Source organism: Pteronotus mesoamericanus, unplaced genomic scaffold (assembly GCF_021234165.1).
Source record: "Pteronotus mesoamericanus isolate MK-2021 breed Mesoamerican mustached bat unplaced genomic scaffold, CSHL_Meso_final scaffold_31, whole genome shotgun sequence".
NCBI lineage: Eukaryota > Metazoa > Chordata > Mammalia > Chiroptera > Mormoopidae > Pteronotus > Pteronotus mesoamericanus.
Genome location: NW_026555312.1, coordinates 20,279,436 through 20,306,873, shown reverse-complemented (window position 1 = coordinate 20,306,873; position 27,438 = coordinate 20,279,436). Strand labels below are relative to the sequence as shown.

Here is a 27,438-nt window from a genome sequence, read left to right as displayed (position 1 = left end):
TGTTTTTCAAGTAAGGTCTAATAGGCGTATAAATAATCAAACATTCTACTATCACCTCTTGAAACTTTGTTCATGCCTTTTCACACAGACCACCTCTACCTGCTGCTGCTTAACAAAACCTCTGAATTGTTCCAGGCCATTGGAGACATCTTTCCCGCTTCATCAAGTTTCTGTACATCTCAACCAGATGTGCTCTCTTCTTGAGCTTTGGAATACCTTCTAAGGGTCTCAGAGGCATTTAAAAACTGTTTTACATTAGTTACACCTTCTTCTGCAATTGGCTTCTCCCCACCCAGAAAATACCACGGTGGGTGAGGAGAACAGAGACCAAGTGTGTCACTGGTTGGACCTTATACTATTTGGAAAACAATGCGCTTAATTAATCAAAATGAAGGAAAGAAACAAAGTATAGAAGTCATTCAAACAGAGTATTTGGTCATTAATGAGCACCTCCTTGGCCAGAAACAGAGAGACAAGGAGTCGGCACTTAACCTGCAGGAAAGGTAAGAACATCAGAACTACCATTTAACAGACCTAAGCAGGTAGCCATTGCAACTTCTCAGGTGCTAAAGATCCAGGAGTGAGTAAATACACGCGGTGGCTTACCTGTAACCTATATTAATAAACACACTAAATGTGCAATTAGAACTGTGGATGAGTGCTAGAGAAGTCAAAGAATAGAAATGGTCTATTTTAGATGGGTAGAGGAGTGACAGAGAAGATCGGGGAAGGCTTCTTGGAGTAAGTGCTACCTGGGCTTAGGCTGGAGGATAAGGAATTAACCAGGCAAAAAATACAAGTATATATGCAGATCCCTGAGGAAGGAGAGGACCTGGCAAATTTTAGAAACTGGAGGACACCAAGTGCAGCTGAAGCAGAATGAGCAATGGAGGGGCATGCCTATAGGCTCCTATTGATGTATAAAAAGATTGAATTTTATCTCAAGTAAATCACAAGCCAAGAAAGAGACTTAAGTAGGTCACTAACACATGAAGTACACCTACAAACCCCCTCTACCACGGTTGTGGTGGCTAAGTGAAAAATGTATTGAAAGAAGACAATGAAGATGTTGCTTGGCTATGTGGTGGCCATGACCACAAGCTGAGGAAGCAGATGGACATAGGTACACTTGGATATGGAATGGAACAAGCTTGGTCACAGACTGGGTGGTAAAAAATGAGGTAGACAGCAGGTATGGACCATTTATGTTTTTCATTTCAGCTACTATTAAATAGATGGAGGTAGTACTCAAAGAGATGGGAAAGATGGAATGTTCCGTTCTCCACACCAGATAGAGGCGGCCAATAATTGAACTTGGTGCTAACAGTGCTGCTCACAATGAAATTTATTACTTTAAAAAGTTTAATTTCAAGGACCTAAGTAATGACGTGATAAATGTATCTTCTCTCTTACATACTTGCTACACCTCCCTTTATTAATGGATTCCTCGGAAAGATTTCCCTTGTTCTTGCCCTGGCTTGTGTGGGCTAAGCTGGTTGGAGTGTCTTCCTATAAACCAAAAGGTCATGGGGGCTCAATTCCTGGCCAGGGAACATGCCTAGACTGTGGGTTCAGTCCCAGTCAGGGCTTGTACGAGAGGCTACTGATTGATGTTTCTCTCTTACATCAGTGTTTCTCTCCTTCTCTCTCCCTCCTTTCCCCTCTCTGTAAAATCAATAAGCATGTCCTCGGGTGAGGGTTTTTTCAAAAAGATCTCTTCTTGTTCTCCTCAAACAACAAATGTTTTTATGTAAAATGTTTTCAGATGACAGTGAGTACCACCTCCTGCCTGGGGCCCACGAGGAGTGGTATGTGCCTTTAATGGCAACTGCTCAGGTATAATTTTAACGGTCTACATCTGAGCACAAGCATGGAAGTCTAAGTCCGTATCTAGTCTAAGCACAGAACCCTGTGTGGATGAATAAGATAAGCACAATCTAGCAAAGAACAGAACACCCCCCCCCCCACACACACAGAATGCGACTACATGCCCTGAAAGTTGACCTCCTTGAGTAAGGATCATAGCATTAATTAAGATGCACAGCATACTGGATGATTTATAGTGGGTCAAAATGTCAAAGGACAACATGTGGGCTACTGGTGACTCTGTTCAGAATTAAAGTTTCATTTTCTTATGAGTACAGGAGAGAAAATGAGGAAAGACTGTGATAAACTCACAGGCCAGTCACTGTCTTGTAAGTAGTACACGTGACCCTTGAACAGGTTTGAAGTGTACAAGTCCATTTATACATGGATTTTATTTCAGTAAGTACAATAATCTAAATGTATTTTCTCTTCCTTATGATTTTCTTAATTTCACCTTTCTAGCTTACTTTATTAAGAGTAAAGTGTATAATACATGTAACATATATTATGTGTCAATCAATTGTCTATGTTATTATTAAGTAAGGCTTCCAGGCAACAGTGGGCTATTAGTGGGTAAGTTTTGGCGGGGGGGGGGGGGGGGGGGGCGGGCCAGCATCCCTATTCCTCCTGCATTGTTCAAGGGTGAACTATGCTTAAGAAAACAGACCCTGAAATCTTGGAGAGCCAAGGATGAAAGCCAGCTGACCCACAATTCTGGGGCATATCATTCACAAAGGACTACAAGGGAGAGAAAAGCCTCTGAAGTTCGTGTTGCACTGGACCACAGCAAAAGGTGGTAATAAAATGCTGTTCCAGGGATTCTGATTATGTACTTTTACTAAATCATGAGCTTAATCTGTAAAGCTATAAGGCTAAAAGCAAACTAGACTGAAATTAACTCTCTCTTAAAGCAAATTTCTAAAACATCTAGCTTTAGTCTAGATCCTAGTGATCCTCAAACTAGGGTCCAAGGATAAACTATAATGGGTCTATGAGCTGAACAACAAGTTTTAAATTCTATGCTTTTAACCTAGTGATCATCTATCTACAGGGGCTTTCAGGCCCCTTTCCCGTGAGGTTTAATCAGGCCAAGGATCACCCTGAGCTATAATTCTGAACCTGCCTTCCAAGACACTAACTGAGAAGGGACTACATCCATCTCTGCAACCGGGCCCCACAAGTCTAGTCTTGTGCAGCTAGGACTGAGAACCACAGGGAATTTTTAATACAATGTTTTTCCAACTAAGGGGGAAATATTTTCTCAAGGGTTCTCTAAATGATTGACCTCTAGAGAAATCCACTCATATTGAAGAATGACGGACCATAAGCCTCCTGACAGAAGGCAGGGACATTTATGTGTCTTTTTGTTTATGGGAAATTGTAGCAGGATGGCAGGGAACACAGAACTCTAGGCAGAGCCAAACCATAGACTATTCACCTTATATAGACATTTTGGCTTAAGGCGAGAATCAAATGCTGAAGACCAAGGCATTAAGACAAAAAATTTAACATACCATTTTACAGATAAAGACAAAAGCCACCCAATGATCAAGACAGAAACTGACCTCAACACAACAGACTCAAAATATGAAACAAAAAGGTAAAAGCCACAATTTGCTATTACACAAATACAATATCAATTAAAACCCCCCAACAATTTTAAAATCCAGTTTTGAGGATGTAAGACTACTTCTAAACTGTACTAGAGCCAAACAAACTCCAGGAGTCAACTTTTCTTTCAATTATTACACAAATCAAAGAAAAACAAAGTATTAAGGCTTTTTCTATGTTTTCCAACAACTCCCCCGTTTTCCATGGTAGGATATCTTGGTGACACCCTGTTCTTCTAGTAGTCCAGCTCAGGGGTCAACCATCTGCTTTATGAGGCCCATTTCTAATACGGAGTTGTTACACAGTAATGTGTACAACTCTGAAGATAGTGGCAAAGTGCACCTTAGGCGGTCACAGTATTGCACAGATGAAAATCAGGAGAACATAGTGTGTAACTTGCTCATTAAATGTGTATTAGAAAATCCCTCATGAAAAGTGAATTACTTTGCAAGTGGAAAATTTACTGAGGCAACCACTCCTTCCCCAAACAAAACAAAACAAAACAAAAATCACATGGAGACCATTCTTTTACCACTTCTCTGTTAAAAAGCTGTAGCAATTTTGTTCTATCAAATGAGGTTTATCTAAAAATGGGAAGCACAGAAGTCATTCTTGTGATAAGCATGTTTTCCACTTTCCCTTTAAAATCTGTAAAATAGTTCGAATCCCAGGATTCAGAAATACTGTATGTATCCAAACCCATAATCTGTAGAAGATATCCCATGTTTCCTGGCTGCTTTGAGATGTATGGCCCTGAACTTTTCCCTATAGCCTTTATACCATTGCTGATGCATATAAAGACACAGAGGAGGCAATGCTGGCAACTCTGGCAACACAGCAAACAGCATAATCTTCCATAATCATGTTGGTAACGTTCGTATTGTTTTCAAGGTATTCCTACAATAGCAAAATGTCATTTAACCTTTAGAGGTTATACTAAGTATAGGAAATAGGTACCAAGCTTTGCTGAAAGTGTCATCCAAAGAAAATGCTACAATTATAACTCTAACATGCAATGTGTAATTTAAAACTGTATCACCAGAATGAAAACTAATCTCTGTCCAGTCATCAAAGTCACACCACAAACTCATGTGACAAGCAGTTTAACTTGCTGAATAAAATGCAAAATGCTCCCTCCACTACCAATATTAAACTTAAAGTTGTGGGCACAGCGCATTTACATATCATGTTACTACTTGACTTTAAAATTTAGTTAGAACCAATTTATTTTGTTGTTTTTGTAAGGCTCCAATCACTGTAGTGACACAGGAATTCCCCCAATAATTACAGTTAACAGTAGAAATGGTCCTGTGAAACTGGAGACAAAAGGTCTTCATTGTAAGGTGTCCAACACTTAAGCAGCCAAAACTGGGGAAGTGGAGCTTCTGATGATGAAATGTGATTCCTCTCCATATCCTTCAACTCTAACCAAGACAGACCCCGTGGCTTCACTAGTTTGTTGTAAACAAATGACTTCCCCTCTCTTATTTTAAAATAATTCAGTAGTTCATCCCCTTCCACAGATTGCTTCTAAATACCTCCTCTCAGTATTAGACATGGCACTGCAGGAAAGTCGCTGAAATACTGCTCTCCTTGGTTACAGAAAACATTTTTCAAAATAAGCTAAGCAGTTTAAGGGACAATCTAAGTTTGTCGTATATGAGGAGAGTCAACACTCACATGCACACTGTATCCCAAGTATTTGTACCTGTGATTGACCCTGACATGTAGGATACTAAGCTGCCAAAGACCAAGTAAGATAGTCTATTAGGTCAACAAGGGCTCCTTAGGGGTTGCAGACTTGTTCTTAAGTCTTCGGGGAGGTGGGATGGAGAGTGCAGAACCCAATACACAATCTCATGTTAACATCCTAAGTATTTAAACCCAGTTTCAGTGAGACTGTTACTCACATCCATTTTATAACCATGTTAATGGGTTTAATATTTGCTTGTCCAAATTTTACTTTTTAAAAATTAATTTTTTAAAGATTTTACATTGATCTGTTGCCTCTCATATGCGCCTTGACAGGGAATCGACCCTGCAATCTTTTGCTTTTCTGGACAACACTCAACCAACACCAGTCATAGCCCAACTTTTACTTTTGAAAGTCAAGAAATGCTTGTGGTTGGGGGTGGGGGATGGAGAAGATTATATCTTGGGCCCCCTAGGAGAGTGGTTAACTTCTGAAAGCTGTAACTGAGATGGAGAGGGACTCACATTGAGGTACACTTGGTGACACAAGGATTGAGGAGATCTGCTAGTGGTTAAATGCCTCTATTTTAGTGGGTAGTATTTGCGACAATTATTTCTCACTGTGGGGGGTGGGGTGATGGCTGCATACGATACACAACTGCACTCCAAGTGGCAAATATGGTCCCAAGTACAATCTGCAGTTGTAAGATGACATACAAAGTAATTTGTGTCTTTTTTTCCAGACAGCATACTCCCTTCCCCTTAGCACCCAGCCACAAATAAAAACTTACACACACACAACTGCTAGCAGAAATTAGAGATGACTGTGATTAATAGGGTACAAAAGAGGTTGTTCTAAGGTATTTTGAGAACTTGGCATGCTTCCATATAAAAAAAATTAGGCATAAACAACTCCTTAATAATGAAGTAGGGAGGATAAACCAGATGTTATCACAAATAAACCTGATGATAAAGTGTCAGTTTCCTAAAAGTGGAAGGGGTGATAGCATTGTGAATGAAAGGATGAGTAACAAATCCACTTGCCTTGAAGAGGAAATAAATAGTTGAGAAAACGTGGGAGTAAAAAATACTTTGGAGGGTAATATTTAAGATGTTTTCTTAATATTTTGTATTTTAAATGCCTTGGCAGGTGCTATTGATGATCCCAGATTGTGAGGCAATTACATTAGATCATTATCACTGGGGGAGATGGTTATTTACTTTATGATATTAATTTTTTATAGAGTTTTCTCTCATTAGATGTCATCATTTCAACAAGAGTAGGTCTGCATAAGGATTAGTTTATTATAATCGCCTTATCAATTGTCTGGCGTGCTGCTCATGCCTTAAGGAATGCTGATCTTTCAACACCAAGGTGAATATCCGAAGGCTTCATCCATTCTGGACCATCCCACCTTTAACTGTCAACTACAATGACATTCAACTGGACCTGTAGTTGGAAACAAGGGCACTTTCATGAACACCTGTCCTACCAAGCAATGAGCTCCTAGAAGTCTGGGGCTGTATTTTACTGAGCTCTGAATTCTGAATTCTCAGCATCCAGCACAGAGCCTGGCACAAAGTAAAGGTTCACCAACTGCATAATAAAGAGGCATGGAAGTTCCAGAAATTTCCCCGTGCAGAGGTGGCTGACTGTGGGTGTGTGGCATGGAACATATTCAGCCAGAGAGGAAAAGCAAGATTTAGAGAGGCATTGATCAATCTTGCCTCTTGCATGCCCCAACCTGGGACATGGCCCACAACTCAGGCATGTGCCCTAACTGGGAATCGAACCAGCAACCTTTTGCTTTCGAGATGACACTCAATCCACTGAGTCACAAGGGTCAGGGCTAAAACATGCCTTAAAACCAGAGGAGCAACTGTTTCAGGAATTTAGAAGCTATCAAAGATAGTTAATTAGGGGTCAACAACTGTGCTTGAAGCCAAGTAAAATGAATCGAGCACAGCCGACAGCAATTGCAGAGGCCAAAACCAGAGCGTGAAAGAAGTGAGAGGAGCAAAGGGCTCCATGGGAACCAGACTCCTTGGGAGAAAGCAAATAGAAGCCGCCTTCTCTCCTTAGCATCCAGATAACGGCAAGCAGCTGTGCACATTTTACAGCAAGACAAGTGCTTTTATTGCTCAATTTGTTTGCTGAGGTTGAATGAATTTGTTACTAGATTTTGCCCTGATAAAACAATACTATATTAATTTTCAATAAAATGGGAATTATGAAAAGTCATGTGAAGATGAACCATGGAAGAAAATGCTTTTACCCACCACACACTGAGGGGTCACCTACTATGGGACAGGTATTGGAAAAACTATGATGAAAGTCTTGGATCTTATTCTCCAGAAGTTCCCTGTACACTGGGGATCCAGCAGTAAAGAGGTCTATGTCAACTCCACTAAAAAGGATATGTACAAGAAGAACAGGAGAAGAGGGCCCCTAAGTGCTTGGGTGGGGTTGGGGGTGGCCCTTGCCCCTAGCAGCTGCTCTGATAGTGTTCCCTTGCTGAGCGAGCACACCAAACACCTTCTATGTATGTGTGCCATGGCAAGCAGTCTTAGGAATGTTCCACTCATGAAGTGGGGAAGAACAGCCACAAAGGCAATTGAGAAGAACAGCCACCTTCTTAACAAACCTCTGTGCCACGAGAACCAAGTGGAGAAAGAAGCAAATGATTAGGCTAAAGCATAAAAGAAAGATGAGAAGAGTTGCTAGTTCGAATCCAGGTCAAGGCACATGTCTGGGTTGTGGACTAGGTCCCCAGTGAGGGACACGTGAGAGGCACCCCACACATTGCTGTCCCCCCCCGCCGAAGAAACTAAATATCAAAAAAGAAAAAAGAAAAGATAAGGTAGAGACCCTAGTAAATCTGTGGAAGCCACAGGAGCAGAAAAGCCAGGGGCCCAGGACACATATAAAATGTTGGTTGCATGCCTGTTGTCTTTAACTTCTCAACACAATTTTAATTTTAGAAAGTCTATTGTCATCTGACTGCTACAACCACCTTGGAAAGGCCCACCTGGCTCACACAGTAACAGCTTTTTTTGGTCCTTTGCCCTGGACCTGTAACACTCTGGACTAGTTCTGCTCTCTGTTATGGCCGAATGTAACACACGAATATTGAGTCATCTCTTCCACTGTCTTTGCTTAAGAAAAATAAGGAAACAGCCAGAGAGATAAAAGGTGAACAAAGAATAGCAGTGTTCCAGAAATAAGTATTTAAAAACAAAGTACAAGAAGTGTTGGTGAGGATGTGGAGAAACTGGAACCCTTATGAACTCTTCATAGCAATGTGAAATGGTGCAACTGCCACTGAGAAACAGTATGGAGGTTCCTCATAAAATTAACACAGAACTACCATATAGCCAGCAATTCCACATCTGTGTACTTAGCCAAAAGCATTCAAAGAAGGATTTCAAAAAGATATATGGACACCCATATTCACTGTAGCATTCTGCACAATGGCCTAAAGGTGGAAACAACCTGAATGTTCATCAAAAGATGAATGAATAAGGAAAATATGGTATATACATACCATGAAGTACTCACTATGTAGCCTTAAAAAGAATGAAATCCTGTTATATGATACGACATCAATGAAGCCCAAAGGCATTATGCTAAGTGAAATAAACCAGTCACAAAAGGAAAACATGGCATAATTCTACTCATATAAGGTATCTAGAGTACAGAGAAACAATGTAGAATGATGATTATCAAGGGGCTGGAGATTGGGAGGGGAGCATCAGTGTTTAACAGGTATGGCGTTTCAGCTTTATAAAATGAGTAACTCCTAGAGATCTGTTGCACAACACAGCAAATGTACTTAACGTTCTGAACTTTACACTTACAAAAATGTTTAAGATGGTAAACTTAATGTTTGTGTTTGTTAGCACAATTAAAAATGAAAACAAAACAAAAAGACATAGTGAGTTAGTACAAGTAGGTGTGAGTGACCTGTTCTGATGAAGCCTGAAGCACCAGATTTCGTAACTGGGAGGTGATCAGTGGCCGAGGAACTGAATACCTGTAGAGTGATATAGGAAAGGAGCCAGACTGAAGAATGAGTGGGAAAGGTAAAGAGCAAGCAACTACGGACTATACTCTCCAGAAGTTCAATCTGAAAGGAAAGTGAAAATCCAAGTGAAAAAGTTTTTTAAGAAGTAGAACCCTGAGGAAAAGGAGCTAACGAATTCTACTTCACTTCTCCCTTTACTTCTTTCAGCCTAGCATTCTTTATCAGTAAAATGGGCATTCCTTAACAGTACTAGGTGTGGTGACTAGCAACAGATATATGTAATGAATTTAACACAATGCAGGGACACAATAAACACTAGGATTCAATGAGGTTGTCATGGGGTGACTTAGAAGCACAAGTTTTGAGGAACGCTGAAAACGGGACCACGAAGCTGGTCAAATCAGACAGCAACAAAGAGACGGTCAGAAAACAAGCCTCAACAAGGGCGGGCCTTCATATGAGGCTGAAGTGGCTGTCTTTTACTTACCCGACTGCCAGTCCGGAAGCACTGTTAGATGAGGCCTCTCTACTCCACAGGCTGTGAGGGAAGGAGGCCAGTGAAGCAGGTTTCCCATTTCAGTGAGGGCAGGAAAGTGAATGGGAAATCCTTTCAGGAGGTTGAGAATGATGGAGAATTTGATGAAGATATAGCTTTAAATGCTACTGGAGTTCTACTAAGTTGGGGGGCAGATTAGAAGTGGGAGGAAGCCAGTCCAACGGGGAAAATTACAGGAAAAGGCTTCAGATACAGCAGCTTGGGTGTAATAGTAAGAAAATGCACACACACTGAGGTTATCTCCATCTCAAAATGATCAAGGGCCCAAAACACTGGAAGGGCTCTACTCCTCTGAAACTGGGAACACTCAGCTCTACAATAAATATATCTGAGTAGGGGCCCTAGTTATTATCTATAAAGTTGCCCCCTGGATATTGTCAACATAGCAAAATTATTCACTGATATTTTAAAACGATTTTCTACACCACTGATTTAGATGTTTCCTTCAGGTTTTCCAGCTCAGAGAATCATCACATCATTCCATTTGCATGCAAGCTCCAAACTAGCCCCAGCTTTTGTTTCCTTGACAACTTCTCCCAACTATCCCTTCAAATTTATCCTTTTCACTCTTACTCTTTTTTAAAAAGACTGACACTGAAATAACAGAAATTCCTTTAGAAACTCATTCATTCCTACAAAAATGTTAAGTACCAATTACACACAAGCAACTGGAGTAGACAATGCAGAAGATTCTAAAGGAGATAAAAATGTTTACTACAGTGCTTTCCCAATTTACCATGTATTGTTTGTCCATCCGTTCTGGATATTTCTCTGCACCTTTTCCACCAGGCTTTACTTTCTCAGAGATTCCTCTAGGGAATCAGCTCTCATTCCTCCAGTCCAGGTATCAAAGCCATGTTGGTTAAAACTTTTCCAAGCAAAACAAAAGCTCCTTGGAGAACTGGACTCCTTAGTGTCTCATTTCAAAAGGTTTCTGATGACCTGAGTTTTTAAATAGCTCTTCTTCATTTTTAATTAAAAATGTAACTGACTTGAAAGAGCACCCAATGTAGATTCAAAAATAGGAAGTGAAATGACTAATACGGAGTTCATTCTCATGGTGAGGAACATCCAGGGAACAAGTCTGGTGTGAGATGAGGACTATGTACAGTCTGAAAGGAACACCAAAAAGCTGAAACATGTTATTAATTGGAAATTATTACTATTCAAACTATGAATATTTAGCATTTAGGGTATTCTGTAACTTAGGAAAGTAGTATTATGTTTTAAATATACTTAGTAATTTCAGTTGTGTCAGGACTGTTGACAGCAGTTCCTATTTCCATTTCCATTGTTAAGAGCCTTGAATTTCCCTTGGAGAACCAAAGTTTGGATTAAGTTTATCTCATCTTGGAACTCTGTCGAAGAGAAGACTATTTTTCTGCCTGGTTTGCTGAGGGGGTTAGGAGGCTTGCTCGAATGGACAGCATCTGGCTTCTGTGTGGGAAGGGTTTGCCTAAATGAAGAAGAGCGCCCAGCAGTGGATAGACAGCCAACAGATGCCACTTTTTGTTTGGTTGTTAAGCCAATTTGAGTTCAGTTTTTACTCACTTGAGACAGGATAAAAGTCTCAACTAATATAGTACTATCTATGCTGTGAATTATGCTTATAAAAAAATCCCTTGTCACCAGTTTAATACCGAATAACTAAAAAGAAGTCAGGAGTAGGTTCTAACGTGGACCCTATTCTCCCTTCAACTCTGCAGAGTGACTTTTATCAAATCACATTCTCTTTCATCTATAAAACAAAAGCAACAGAACAACACCCTATACTCAGACTGGATGGCCTGTATATATAGTGTGTATGTGTAAGTGCTCTCATCCCAAAATATAAGATGTCATTAGAGAAATATTCTAGAAGACCAGTACTCTGCTGCAGATTAGGAATCTAAATTCCTTTTAAATTATAAAACTCCAGGTTAATTAAATACACTTTGGTACATTCAAAACTGAGCAGTAATCACAAAATTATTGCAAATTTATTTGAAGTTTTCTCATTGAACTCTTGTAACTCCCTTAAGGCAGAGATTAGATAGCTCTATTCATTCTGACCCCTGGCATAAGTCTCAGTCTTTGAGTGGGTGGCCAGGAAGAAAAAACTCAATGACCCCTCTGAAATGCTCCCTTCAGTAGTTTGCACACTGTAGCTGTCACATGAAAAGATTACTGTGGTCCCTCACCAATGAGGAAATGCACATTCATGAAGCTGTCACATTTTGAAAAAGTTACTCCCCCCTCCAGCACCAAATAGTCAAGGGATATATGAAAAGAATTAACAGAAAAATATAACCTGTGAAGAGATTTTGAATGTTTTAAAATTAAAACAATGATGTACCAGTTTTCTACCTTCTCATCTGGCAGACATTTAAACTTTGATTAAAAGGTTAACGGGCACTTACAATCTTACAGTTTGTTTAGGGAGCAATTTGGCAGCATCTATAAAAATCTGAAATCAATTACAGTCTTCGCACTTTACTCCTGTTTACAACAGCAAGTTACCAACTAAAATGATTCAGGAAAAAAATGTACATGCATTTACGTATTGTGTGCTTGTGTGTGTATAAATATATATACACAGGGAGGGGAAAGAAAGAAGAGAAAGTGAATAAAACTAAATAGAAACAACTGGTGAATATGGATAAAGTGAATATAGGATTTTTTTCATACTGGTCTCACAACCTCCTCCTAAATTTGAAATTGTATAAAAAAAAAATCAAAACTCAAGTTTAAAATTCCAATAGAAGTGAGGCAGAGATTCAAGTCTTAAAATGGAAGTTCTCTAAGATATGATGTTAAATTAAAAAGGGGAAATACCACATCAAAGAGGATAAATACACAGAAAAAAGTCTAAAAAGGCCATCACTAGCACCTTAATGACTGGACCAGACATGTGGGGAGGTGTGTCCAGGCCCAAATGCCAAAGAGCCCCCTGCTGAAAAACACTGACACGAAATCACTGATAGCTTTGTATGGATATGAAACTGTAGCCAAGATGTATCATAAAATAAAACAAACAAAAAACCCAAAGAAACCAACCTGTAGAACTACGAAATAAGTATGAGCCCACTGATATACAGGATCCAGCACAAACAACGCCCCCTTTTTATTACAAAATCATAATCATGTAATTCTGTAACATAACAATATCATACTCAAGTAAACCATATGACATTTTAGGTGAAATGTTCAAATTGAAACTATGAATTATTACACTCATATTATCACCCTAACAACCACACTCAAGCATCCATTACTTCTGCTGGACACTGTATTTAAAAGATGTGCATATTTATACAATTTGGAGGAAAAAACTGTTAGTAGTGGTTATCTCTGGAGAGTAGAAGGAAGAAGTGGGGCTTGGACAAATTTACCCTTCTTTATCTCTGACATGTTTAAATTATTTTATAATGTTTTCCTGTAACATTTTTTATTTATTAAAGTATTCATTAAAATCAACACAAATGCATACAGACAAGTTTAAATCAAGGTATTGTAAGGCAAAACAGTCTCAACAGAGAACAGAAACTGAATACCCCTAAGTATAAGCATCTGAAATGTAACAGAGAAATTTAGTAGTCTATTTATATTTATTCCCCAAATTGCTCTATAAAACTACAAACTTTTACAACACAGCATAGATAGGATGGTAGTTACTTAAACTTGATGAGCCTCGGAGCCACTGGAGAGCTTGTTAAACCGACTGCTGGGTTCACCTGAGATCCCAGTTCAGGAGGTGTGAGTGGTGCCTGGAAATGTGAGTTTCTAACAGGTCCCAGAAGCTGCACTGGCTTGGGCACCATACGTATAGGGGAAAAAGTGGAAAATTAAAGTAAAAACTAAATAATCAAAAGGGCTCTGAAGTGGGCTCAATGGGTCCACACTGCTCCCAGTTTTAACCATCCTTGAACAAACCATAAAATGTGGAGCAAGTGGAGGGGGAAGTCTCCCAGAAGCAGCACCGTACAGAGCTTGGCAGTCAGGCATGGGCTTCTTCAAGAGCTGGCTGGTTTTACTCCCTAAGCTTCTCAGGCCAGTTGAACATGTTATCATATTTAATTTGTTTTTACATAAAAATGTAATTACAAAAGGCAAGCTAATGCTTCAATAAAAACGATGTCTAACACTTCGGAAAAGCTCTAGAAGTCGTTAAATCAGATGGAAGTGAAGAAATGAGAATTAAAAATTCTAGAACTATGCATTCATATGTATAAATATTACTTTAAAGAAATCCAGACCAGAATTAGTATTATGCATTATAGGTGTGCTTCACACAAAACCTAAATCCAATCAATGATCCATATTCTAAGAAAAGAGCTAGGCTCTTCAAACACGTGCCAAATGAAAGTATCCCTTTTTAAAGGCCTTGTCTACATCAGTGATTGGTGAATAACTGCATATGTTTAAGTTTTAAAATAAACACTCCCAGGGTGATCAACTTTTTAACAGGCTGCTGCTGGACAAGAATATATTTTCTACGAGGCTTTGTGCCTACAACTATACTAGAATCTAGAGCACTCTTAGTTCTGAGGACCATTGCTTGCCTCATGAGAAAATGAAGAACAATTTTGTCTGGGCAAGCATATCATTCAGCCTGAGGCTACCTTTCAAATGCTTAGGAAGAACATGTAGTCAGGTTGCCCAAAGTTTTTACTCTGCTTTGGTTCAACTTTAGCTTCTGTAATCTTTCTATGTGTAAGTAGATTTATTCCTTGTAAGATAATACATGTGGAGATCTCCAGCACTGGACCTGTGCCAACAAATATTTGTTGGTTTCAAATTTAAATTTGTGAATCAAGCCCTCATACAAAACACCATTTTATAGCATGGCTCCAAATGTCCCCTCTTTTCAAGTGGCTGTTTACTGTTGTGGCCCTACTGAACAGCTACTGCCTCTGGGCACTAGTCTCCTGACTTTTTAACATTTCCTGGTATGAACTTCTAATTTCAACACCTAAATAATAATTGGGCCAAGGGGGTCACAGGCCTATTCCTAGAGGGAGCCTGCTTCAGTTCCCCTGATAATTACAGAGAAGGGAGAGAGATCATGTTTTATATTCTTATTCAGAGAAATTTACACTCCAGCTCCTTAGAAGAAGATTTTTTTGAACAATTTCTCTTGGAGCTTCATTCAATTGAAAAGCTCATGGCATGGAAAGTAGCTGGTCAGGTGTATTGTGTTTAAGGTATTTCTCCAGTCACTTTCCTCCTAAATCCACTGGCTTTGACTTAATGTCCAGCAGCCAACCCTATTGGGTAACACTGGTAAGGTTTAAACCTTTTCTTTAAAAAAGGATTGCAAATGGCATTTTTTTTAAATGTTATACTTGAATGGTGATCAGTTGCACAGATGAGTTCACAAAGGAACAAAGTAAGATAATCTAGTTTTTAAAAGCAACTGCTTCAGTAGGGCAGCTCCTAAGCATTGTGGACACACTGCTTCAGCTGTACGCTGCAGGAGAGCTACCGGCCAGAAGAAATAGAGTTGAAAATGCAAAACAAATTATAAAACCTGCTAAGCACTTCTCAGGATTGGAAAAGGGAATCCTGCTCGCTTTAGTACAAAAATACAAGTATGTGTTGAATGTAAGGAAAGTGATGCACAAACTACTGCCCTTAAACAACATACCTGGCAGGCACTTGTCCACAAACACAACACAGCCAAGTGTGCTGCAGGGATTTTAAACAGCTGAAGAAGAGCTTTGGACCATCGAGCCTCAGACCAAAAAAAATTATGGCCCATGAAAGGAGGAAGTGAAATGGAGTGGCAGTCACTTCTGAGTACCTGTGTCCTAGGGAATGAGACTGATAGCATGTAGCCCGAGCAGTTTTACTTCCTGCAGAGCCCTCTGGAAGCAGAGCCCGACCACCACCACCCTGATGCTGCAGCACAAGGCATGGTTTCAGAGCCCTGGTTGCATGTTCTCACTGGGTACCTATTTGATGTTTGAATTTTAAAATCCTTAGTTCTAAGGGTCTTTATGAAAGGAAAAATAAAAGCAACTTTATATCAAACTTGGCTTTCCCAATTCAAAAATCTCCCCATTATGTAGGACATTCGAGTCACACTTTTGTGAAAACAAAGTTGTTTATATCCTTGTGCCCTCTCTTGGAGAGAGCTCTTACCCCTATTAAGAACAAGAGAACCTAAGGGACTACAATAATATAGTTGTCATTAATAAAGTACCTTAGTTGTTAATCTCGATCTATCTCATATATATTAAACTGGGTTAGTTTTAAGGTTTAAAGTAAAAAGTAAAAGTATAAAAGCAACTGTTTGGTAGGATTAACTCTGTTAAGCAAGTCAAAGAACATAGAAGATGGCTGTATCGTCTAAGTTTTTTAATTTTTCATATTTCTAAGTGAAGCAATATATTCATCTTTTAAATCTTTAATATTTAAAAGTTAGAAAATAAATGCACATATGGTTATTCTGTAAAAGCAATCGTGTGTTAAAATTCTCCAGAAACATTTACTCTTCTGGTTAACAGATAATAAATATGTCACGTTTGGTTGCAAAAATATCCCTCATACACACAATTAATATTTTAAATAGATGGTTCATTTCCCAATGATGTCGTATGTGCTTCAACTAATTTTTGATAAACTAATTAGTTTTCTTATGCAGCTGTAAAATATGGAAAGTAAAACCAAACAACTGATTTAAAAATGTCTGAATGTGGACCAACAACCTAACACTACTTTAGTACTGCATGTCTTCATTAGGAAAGATATATGCTGAGAGTCAGAGGTTTTTTGGAATGTTTCTGTGCTTCTGGCCCACATAACCTGTCATTTCAATAGTTTCCCCATCCTATTTAGCGTGACCCAGTGATAGGGCTATGAAGACTTATTACCATCCTTGTTTTAAGAGAGCACCTTGTCTTTAGTGAGCACTAGACTCATTCTCTCTATAAACATTTGCAGAGCACTTGCTATGCCCATGCACCACAGTGGACAAAGTGAGATTTAGGCCTGGCAAAACATAACTCCCTTCTTGGAGCTTACACTCCAATTGAGCCAACAAAAGGAACTTCCTACAAAGGGAAAGAGTGAATGGAAGCAAAGGCCTTCGGTAGGTGGCTAAGTTGTCGAAGATACTACTTGTTTCTGCCATCTCGTTCCTGTCATAAAGGAACACACCACTGCAGGCTCCTCCTGGGGGTGGGGGTACTGCTTCTTTCTTAATCTGTAAACCTGATTCAGATCATGGACATAGGGGATGTCATTCACCACTGTCCTAAAAACATTAAATAGCTACTATGCTTCCTCTCCTGTAAGTGGAGAGTCTATAGGTCTCAGGGCCAGGATCGAAAAGCAGTTATTGAGGACCTTGGAAAGTGTTGCTACATTCCCAAATACCTAACTCCATAGAACAAGATAAAATAAGATTTTATGCTTAAGGACATTTAATTTTTTGAAATGGGGAGATAAATAAAACAAGGAAGCCACCAGCTCCTTACTGAAATAGAAACTAGTACTCTTATATACAAAACTGAAGGCTTTTGCTGAGGGCAGCCAGCCTAGCATAAGTGTGATAAAAGAATGTGGAAAAATTAAGGGTCAAAAAAGCTGGGCGAATAGCCTTCCTCCAAAACACACATACATATGAATTTTTATTGATAACCAAAGGGGAATTATGTATCTTCTAAAGGCTTTTTGGTCCCCTTGTCCTCCACCCACACAAAATACTGCCCCAGGACTGTGACTTCCTAGAGCAGAGGTTAGCAAACTTTTTCCGTAAAGAGTCAGATTTTCAAATTTTCAGCTAGGCAGGCTATAAGGTGTCTGTCACAATGATTGAACTCTATACCTGTGTCAGAAGAGCAGCCATACACCGTAAGTTCACAAATGATCATGACCGTGTTTCAATAAAACTTTATCTATAAACACAAATTTGAATTTCTTTTATTTTCACATGAAATATAATTCTTCTAACTTTTTTTCAAATACTATAAAATGTAATAACCATTCTTAGCTTGTAGGCCATAAAAAAAATAACTGAGGCACTGGGTTTGGCCCACAGGCTGAAGTTTGCCAATCCCTGCCCTGGAGAGCCAGTGTTTCCCAGAGCCCAGCACAAGGCCTGGCCCTAAATAACCAATGAAACAGATGTTTCTTTGTTTGGCAGAGGCAGCAACCACTGTTGGAAAAAAACAGAGGAGGAGAAATTGATAAATGTTCTGATTACATCTCTCTGCCTTCAGTTCTCCCTGAATATCACACTCTTTCTGAACTCAACTTCCCTTTCTGCATGCTATTAAATGACTTATAAAGTCCCTTCTACCTCTGAACCTCTATGGTTCTTTATTCACAACAAGGAAGAACTATATACATGAGCAGGTCAACAATATAGAAAGTCAACTCTGTAAATCAGCTCCATGCAAGTTCCTTTATACAGGTGAAGGTGAAACTTTTGGAGGAAAGAGGAGCAGCATTTGAGTAAAGTGTGTATCTGAAAATCACTAGGCAAGATAGCAATTTAATGTCCAAAGGGAAACTCCGTATTTTAGCTTCCTTCTTCACTGTTACTTAAGGGCCTAAGCCAAAACTTGTTGGATGCACAATACCAAGGTGGTTAGAGGTTAGAGTAGTGTCTTAGATGAGTATTTCTCTTTAGAGGAAAACAGTTCCCTCAAACAAATCAGGATCATTTCGTTTTGTTTTACATTATCTACTAAGTGTTAATTGAGGGAGACGCACACAGGTTAAGAAGAAAATAATCTGCAACATGGAAGGCAAGAAGACTATAAGAGATAAAAGGACACAGGAACCAGTGGCCCTTTACGTGGAAGGAAGATTTAGAGTTGATGAGGTGAACAAGGAGCAGAGAAGCTGTGAAGCTCTTGACAAAAAGGGCGAGAAGAGTACTGCCTTGAAAAGATAGAGTAAGAAAGGTAGGGTGAGGGCCGAGCAAAGGCATCTAGGAGTACATCTGTTAACTAAGGCAACAGTGGTACCACCAAGACTGGCAAATGGTGTCCTCCCTCTTATTCAAGAATGGACAGGAGCTCTCAAAAGGCAGGATGCAGGGAGAGCATTTAGGAAGCTATGATAGGTAAGAAATCATCAGGTCCTAAAGTGAAGGAGGACAAGTGGGCCTTACTATGAGAGAAACACTTAATAGAATGTATATAAACTGGTAGCTACCTACACATGGGAAAGTGGAGGGAAGTAAGCTGTGTATGCAGTTCCCAAGTATGTTGTCTTAAGAGATGAGTAGGCGACAGTACAACCAGCTAGGCTGCAGAACCCAGGAGCAGGAGTAAAAATAAAGTAGAAAACACCACCCATATTGAATGAACTTCTGACTCTGAAAAAGGGACAATGGGACCTAAACAGTTAACTATTTAGAAAGAAACAAATCCAAGTCCCAAAGTCTCTACTAGGCAAACCCTCATTGAAAGGCATTTATGATTATTTAAATGGGTTAGCAAAATTTCATGACTTCTAATCAATACTGATTACATTTAGATTCTCAACATGAGATTCGGTGTCTAAGATGTAAAATGGTAGGTGGTTTCAGAATGAAACTTCCTTTAAAAAATACGAACCACAAACTATTTAAGGTGAGACGCTGTTTAAAGCAGGTCAACATGGTGATAGCTTGCGGATGGCAAATTAAATAGAGCTCACCAGTGCTGATTATTAGAGAATTCCCAAAGGCTTCTAGAAAGAAGTTGGCAACATTTCTCAAAGGTTACAGTAGACATCTGTTACAAACAGATTCTGCAGACTCCCTGCTGTCTAGAATAGGAAAGACACAAGAAAAGAGCATCTACACCCTTTTGAAAAATCACCAGCCATGCTGAGTTAATAGTCCGTGGCTGTTGACACAGATGATGCCCACTGAGCTGCTCACCTGGACACTCACCTTTTCCATTAACGGCTAATCCCGTGGCCATGGCTGCAGTCACGGGGCCAGACACCTGAGGCACTAGAGGGTGTATTCGGGGCCTGCTCCCCATTCTAGCTCGCTCTGCACCAGGGCTCAGTAAAGCTCCAACTGGCTTTTCGGCTGCCACTTCTGGCGCCACTGTGTCCTCCTGACCCTGTTCAACGGGGTCCAGTTTCTCAGGGCTCTCACTCTGAAAGCCGTCCACTGTGGTCCTGCTCTTAATGGGACTCTTAGGCACAAGTATCTTTATACCTGATTTTGCTAGGTCCATATTCTTCCGGTTCGAGAGAGACGGAGCTGTGTTTTTCCTGAACTTCTGGCTGGCAGCAAATAACTGACTGTTTTTGGACTCGTGGTCTTTGCCAATCACTAGTGATTTGGGAGTGGTCTTAGAAAAGTTGCTGTTGGTAGATCTGGAAATCTGTTTCCTAGCATTATTTGGAGAGGTCCTATTTGTTCTGGTTAATGTGCTTTCTTTCTGCTTTTCAGTGTGGCGTCTGTTAAAATCATGAATATATTCCTCACAGTTCACAAGATGCTGTTCTGGTTCCCAAGTATCATCCTCACTGTCATAGCCTTTCCACCGAACCAAATATTCTGTCTTCCCTTTTTTGTTTTTCCTTTTGTCAACGATCCTTTCAACCTGTTTATAAAAGAAAAGAAAATAGTATAAACATAATATCTAAAAAATACAAGCTAAATAACAAAACATAAAAGCAATAAAAACCACAATAATGAAAATATCTTCTCTTCCTTGAGCCAAATCATCTGAAAATAGGAAAGTAACAGAACATTTGTTATTTTTGCAATCTCCCTGAAATTAAGTCAAACAAAATGCTAAAATTTTAAGCTCAGAGTATATACATGTGCATTAGGTAGTATTTTTTTTTGTGATTCAAAGGGGGCTCTTTTTAAATTTTTACATCAAACCCTGACCACCTGAGTTGATTTATAGTCACAATTGGAATAATACTGGTCACCCATTGCCTTTTACATGGTCATCCTTAGGTTACCAACAGCAGGCACTCAAGCAATAAATTGGTTGTGGTAAATGCACCAATGTATGAATGCAAAAAAGCCTTCTGACATGTTTAACTGACTCACTGAAGAAACATGGTTGGTATCCCCAGTAGCCTTTAGGAGTACCCATTAAAATTTAAAAAGGTCAACAAGAAAACATAAGGCTTTATTGGTAATAAAATAGTCTAGAATGGTTAGGTTATTTACCTTCAAATCTTGGTTTTAACTAATTGTACACTAACATCTTTAGAGGAAGACTCTGTTATCTTTGAATTTGATGTTCAATACATCCTGTACCAAATTTATAAATCCACAGTTTTCTATAAAATGACAAATTCTACTACTTTGCTATCCTAAGTGTAAATGGGAGATCCTCTATGACTCACATGAACAAAATATATTTGACATAATGTCTCCCATGTTAGTGAATATCTAGAATCTTGTTACATCTCCAGTTAACATGAAAACCACTGGCCTTCTTCCCCAATATTAGCATGTATCTCTCCCCTCCACCCCCCAATACCATTTAAGTAGAGGACTATAGTCATAGCTCTTTAATTAAGGACACAAAGATCTAAACCCATCAGTTATGAACATCAATAAATCTCTGGCAAAGTTATACATTAGGTCAGATGACATAATGGTGTACTTAGTTCCGAAACAACAGAGGCTAATTGAGTACAACTATAGACACTTGGAAAATAGGAGAATACCTCATCCCATCGTTTCCCCTACTTGCAAACTCCCCCCTCCCCCCAAACTCTCCAATATATCTTCCCGGGATATAGACAATTAGAGCCCGCAACCACAGAAAATCCTAAAGTTAAATCACATTATTGCTCCCGTTCAAACAGGATTAAGGGTAAATAAAAGGCTTTTTTCAGCAGACAGCACATTTCATGGCTAACAGATCTCCAAAATTCTATAAGTAATGTCAGATCTGTATATTCAAGTCCAAGTAGGCCATAAGATAGCGGAGAGCTTTCATGATGGTTCATGTATGCTCAGAGACCAGACTTCTGTTTAGAAACTGAAAGAAGGCAGTAACGGGAAATATTAGATCTGAGGCTGGCAAACATTATGTGAAAGGCCACATAGGCCATATGGTCTGCCAGCCACTCAACTCTGCCACTGTGGCATGAAAGCAGCCAGTATAGACAACATATAAAGGAGGTGGCATTAAAAGAAAACAAACTATGGGCACTAAAATTAGGATTTTGTAATTTTCATGTGCCATAAAACATTATACTTTTGATTTATAAAAAAAAACTTAACAACCACCGCAGGCCTCTAACATCAAGTTCAGACTAAACCGGAAACATGGACTCTCTAACCCTCATATCAAGGACAAATCTCCTCCTCTGAAAGCTTAGTCATAAAGTCCTGCTGATTCGTAGTCTGAGTAGTTAAAGTAAATTAATCTCCCGCAGAAAGGTATCACCTAAATTCAACAAAATATTTTACTGGCATATTAAGACTAAAAGTATTTCCTGAAATTGTGGTGAGGGAAGAAAACCGCAAGAAAGACAGACAAATAAATCTTCAGGTCTTTTGTCCCTTCCTCTTAAGTTTTCCTTCTTCCTGCCACTATAACTTTCTGAAAAATAGTATCAACAGTCTCTCTAAAAAGTACACATGCAGGTATCCATTTCTACTTACAGAATTGCAGTGCTAAGAATTTTATACAAAAAACGAAACCTCTTTACAGAAATATACAACCATAGATAGTTTCTACTAAGATTTAAAAAAATGAAGGTAAAATGAAGAAAGGCATGAAAAATTTCACCCACATTACTTAGGTACTATTTTACAATGTGACTCGCAAATAACTGTATACAGTTATAACTGTGTAACTGTATAACTGTAGAGTATAATTCAGGCAAATCCAAATCCTAACAGCCTTCTTTGACTCCCAGTGACAGTAAAACTGACCAAAGTTATTTTTGTTTCAATTACCTTCTAAAACTCAATCTAAAAGAAATGAAATGAGAAACAAGTGAAACCAGGCTTTCCTTAACTTCACAAAGTCCTCAGATTGATTGCAGAGCAGAGAATTAACCAAAAAAGGATCATTCCAAATAACCAAATCCATTTTACCTACCTCAGAGCACAACCCAGTATCTCTCTTGGCCTAGAAATGTGCTGGAATGTACTAACAAGGAAGGTTGCACAAGACAGAAAGGAAAGCACGGACAAAAGGTTTGCTAACCCATGAATGAAAATCCATGGAGAAATCCAACGTGGCTTAGTAAATTAGCTTAGTAAGAGAAGGAAGAAAGGTTACCTCTGTAATTGTTGCAGTTAAAATACCAAATAGCCTGAGAAATAATATCAGGGTAAGGCATGTAAATATACTGGCTTACAAGAAAAAGACCAAAGTTGCAAAATAATCAGAGCAGGAAGTTTGTCACATTATATATCATCACCAATAATTGTCAGCAGCTATAATGATTGCTAATACCTGCTCAGATTCTTTCCAGAACAGTGGAAGTAGGTTGCGAGGATAACTTTGAAACCACAAGCAACAATGAAAGCTTTTCTCAGGTGTGGGTCTTCCACCAAATGCTGGATAATTTGGAACAACAGAGCATCACTATGAAAAATAAATAAAAACCCTGCTTATATCAAAGAATTCTGGGGGACCTTGGAAAAGCAACAGCTCTCTAGATGAGGAAAATTCGTTTTTCACTAGCCATTTGATAGCTGTGTTACCTATCAAGTACAGGAAGTTGCCTTAACCACTAAGAACAGTTTGTAAACTGGTTAACAACACCACCACCAACAACAAAAAGCAGGCAGCTAGTTCTACTGCAAAAAATAGAGGAATCATATAACATAACTATTTGACAGCACTAGAAAGAAATCAAAAGCCTGAAATCAAGGAGACTGGACCTTTCATACAAGGGAATTCAATGACTGCTGCATTTCCTAATCTGCTGCTCGTAGAATTCAGGCAGAAAGAGGTGTCTTATCAGCTTTAATGTCACAGGGCAGAGTCAGGAATTGACAGAGTGGCTAGAAATCTGAGGAGATTACAGACAAAAGGGTCCCATGGACAGGGCAGGCCCCAAACCAACTCTTTTTAAGTTATCAACTCTTTTTAAGTCCTTGTAAGACTCATGAACTACATCAGTCTAGAGGAAAGCAACAGTTGATTATGTTGGGAGCATCCCCAAGTTCGATGATTCACTAGGAAGATTCAAAAGGACTCAGTATACAGTCAAACTTACAGCTACGATTTACTACAGTAGATATGAAGCAAAATAAGCAAAGTGATAACTTACATGGGATCAAGTAAGGAGGAAATCAGTTGCAAGCTTACATGGGCTCTCTCCTAGTGGAGACACACAGAATGTTTCATTCCTCTGGCAAGAGTAATCACAACACATGCAAAGTGATGTCTACCAGAGAAGTTCATTAGCTGTTTGGTATCCAGGGTTTTTACTGGGGGCTGGTCACATAGGCACCCTCTGACTAAAATGTATATCAAAATTTCAGATTCTTGAAAGGAAAGCAGGTGTTTAGCACAAACAATACCAGTGATCATTGTAGTCAAACTTAACACACACACACAGGCGATAAAGAAAACACACACTAGCCAGTGAGTAGAGGATGGAAGCAAAACATATTACATACAGGGCCACAATGATAAAAGCCAAGGGAAAGTCGCTGAATGAAAAACTGTCAACTCAGAATTCCATTTCTGAGATGACAGTATGAAGAGCTCTGTAGACACACTTCCCAAACAAATAAGCAAAACTGGTGAACGTGTTTTTAAAAAAACTAAAACTAAAGTCTTTGAAAATTGTCCTAAGGCAATAGAGCAACTGAGGAAACTTTTATTCAAGAAACTCTACTAATACTCATTAAGAACCAAGAAAGTTTGCGACTTATGAACCATGACCAACTTTATTCATTCCTTACCCTCCAGTTCAGAATGACAGCACCTCACTCAGGATGGGTGTAGCGAAGAATATGGACTCTTCCCCCTCAGCTCCCAGTGAAGGTTTATTATACATCATTAGCAGAGTGAGGCCACTAGCATTCCCTCTCTCCCACTCAAAGGAGAAAAGGCAAAATTCCTGATGAGTATGACAGAGAGGTCAAGAGCTCCTTTCCTCAAGCCAGCAGCCCCTACTCATAAGAAGGATCTACTCCAGGGGTGACAGGGCAAAAACTCCAGGGCTTTGACTGTTCTTACCCCAGTTAACTCACTGGGGAGAGATCCAATGCTCTGAGAGGCAAGCTGAGAAAACTGAATGCTCCCCTTTTACCTGGCACCCAGACCGGTAGTTCAGTGATTTTGCCTAGGGGAGAGGTTATCCATAAGAAAAGAGATGTGATGTTCTTTGATACAGAGTATGGGGAAGTTTAAAACCATGGATGCTCTTGAAAAAGATAATTAAGAACTAGAGTTAAACCATAGCTCACTTAAATTTACCAGGGAGAACCAGGAAGAGAGATAGCAAAGAACAACCCTCCTGGAGAAAGAACAAATTTCAAAGACTGATCTCAAAAACTACCCTTACCAAAATTTAATTGAATCAGACCTCAGAGGAATTTATGCACCAGATATTGTGAAAAACAATAAAGTAATTAATCAACCACCTTAGCTATAACACCAAGTAAAGTGAACAGCTTAAGAGTAAAAAAGTCAAAAAGGGCCCTACTTAAACCACTATTGTCATCCCAGTGCAACTGTGTGCTCACCCAAAGCTGGGATCTCTAGGAATCACATCACAGCCTTACCAAGTAGGGAAAATAGACCACTAAAGTGGTCTAGCCAAGACACAAAACAAAAAACCAAGCAAGTAACAAAAATAAATCCAGTATCCAGAACTGTAAGACATACGACCTAAAATGTCTAGTTTTTAAAAAAAATTACAAGATGAGGATAAAAAAATACCTGAGGAACAAGTGACCCATACAAAACAGGCAAGAGAAACTGCTTGTGAGAGGGAGAGCTACCAGGTATAGACAAGTTTTTTTTTTAACTAAAAGAAGAATAAAAGCATTAAAATACCCTGATTATATGTGAATGATCTATGTAACTTAGAGGAAGAAATTCCAAAAGACACAAACTAGTAAAACTCATTCAAGAAAACCTGAATAGCTCTGTACAAAATTTGAAGACTAAATTTGTAATTAAAAGCGTTCCACAAAGAAAAGCCAATGGCTTGCTTCACTGGAGAATTATACCAAATTTATAAAGAAAAATTAACACCAATTATTTATAAATTCCTCCAGTGATTAGATGAGAGACCACTTCACAACTCATTCTATGTGGCCAGTAGTACCATGATACAAAAACTAAAACGTAAGAAAGGTGAGATCAGCATCTTTTATGAATTATGTACACAAAAAAAACCCTCAACAAAATACTAGCAAATTAAATCTAGCAAAATATAAAAACAATCCTGACCAAGAAAAATTTATCCCAGAAATGCAAGACTGGTTTAACCTGTGAAAATCAATTTATGTAATATACTACATCAAAAAGAATGAGGGGGGAAATCACACATCATCTCAATAGAGGCAGGAAGAACAATTAAACACTCAACAAATCAGGAACAGAGGACACTTCCTTAGCCTGATAAAGGACTTCTAGAAAAAACACACAGCTAACATCACACTCAATGGTGAAAGACTGTATCCTCCCCCCACCCCCAAATCAGAAATAAGACTCTACTTCTATACAACATTGCATTAGAGTTTTATCTGGGTAATTAGACAAGAAATAAAAAGGCATCTAGATTAAAAAAAAAAAAAAAGTAAAATTATCTCTAATTGCAGATGTCATTATCAGTAGGTTAAGGGGTCCAATAAAAACTATTCAAACTAACAAACAAGTGCAGTAGCATCATAGGCCATGAAAATTAATATACAAAAATAAACTGCAAAATGAGAATGAGAATCAAGATGGCAGAGGAGTGAGTGGAAATCACATTGACCTCCTTCCAGGACCAATCTGGAATTACAACTAGGTTGTGGAAAAATTGTCTGGAACAAACAACTGAACAATAGTGAGAGAGGAGCCCTTTAACCACAGACAGAAGAATCAACTTTAGCACAATCTAACTGGTAAGGAGTATGATAGAGACTCTAGAAGGTGGGCAGGGCACCCATGGGCAGCAGCACCAGAAGGATATTAAAACAGCCAGCTGGATTCCCCTTGAAGAGCAGGGTCTAAACCATAAGCGGGGATCTCTAGCTAACAGCACCATAGCCCAAAAAGTACAGATAACAACTAGCTGCGAAAAGCGGCAGAGTTGCTCTCTACCAGAGACAGACGGCTTGAGCCAGAGACATAAAGAGCTGTTTAAAGGGACAAGACAACAAAAAGATTTTTATTCGCAGCCACTTACCCTGGTCTCCAGCAGAGGCAGGGGCAGAGTAGGCTGGAGATGCCTGGGGAACTGAGAAAGTGGCCAGCAGGACCCTGGTGCTGACTCCTCCCTCATAAAGCATCCGCCATCTTGCTCAGGTAGACTACTCCCAGGAGGGCAACAGCTTGAGAAAACCCAATAATCCTGCCCCCCGCCCCGTGGGACTCTGCCCCCGTCCTGTGGTGTCTAAGCCTGACTGCTGAGTGCAGAGTGACTAGATTAACAGCTGAAGGAGACAGCTGCAGACAGTAGATTCCTGGAAGTCTCACACAGACTGCCTAAGGTCACCTGGTATCAACATCTGACATCATCAGAGGCAGATCTGGGGGGAGGGGGGGGGGGAAGAAGGTCTCCTACCATAGAAGTTCACACCAGAAAGTGAGGAGA

At 39.3% G+C, this 27,438-nt stretch overlaps 1 protein-coding gene across 2 annotated transcripts in view; it reads right to left on the bottom strand.

The window, feature by feature from the left end:
* CDYL (chromodomain Y like) overlaps nt 1-27,438 on the bottom strand; it is a 206,989-nt gene that overhangs the window by 85,150 nt on the left and 94,401 nt on the right. For both annotated transcript variants that reach the window (XM_054591907.1, XM_054591908.1), the window contains exon 2: nt 19,622-20,288. In XM_054591907.1, the coding sequence (XP_054447882.1) occupies nt 19,622-20,288 (667 nt within the window). The remainder of the gene's footprint in view (nt 1-19,621; nt 20,289-27,438) is intronic.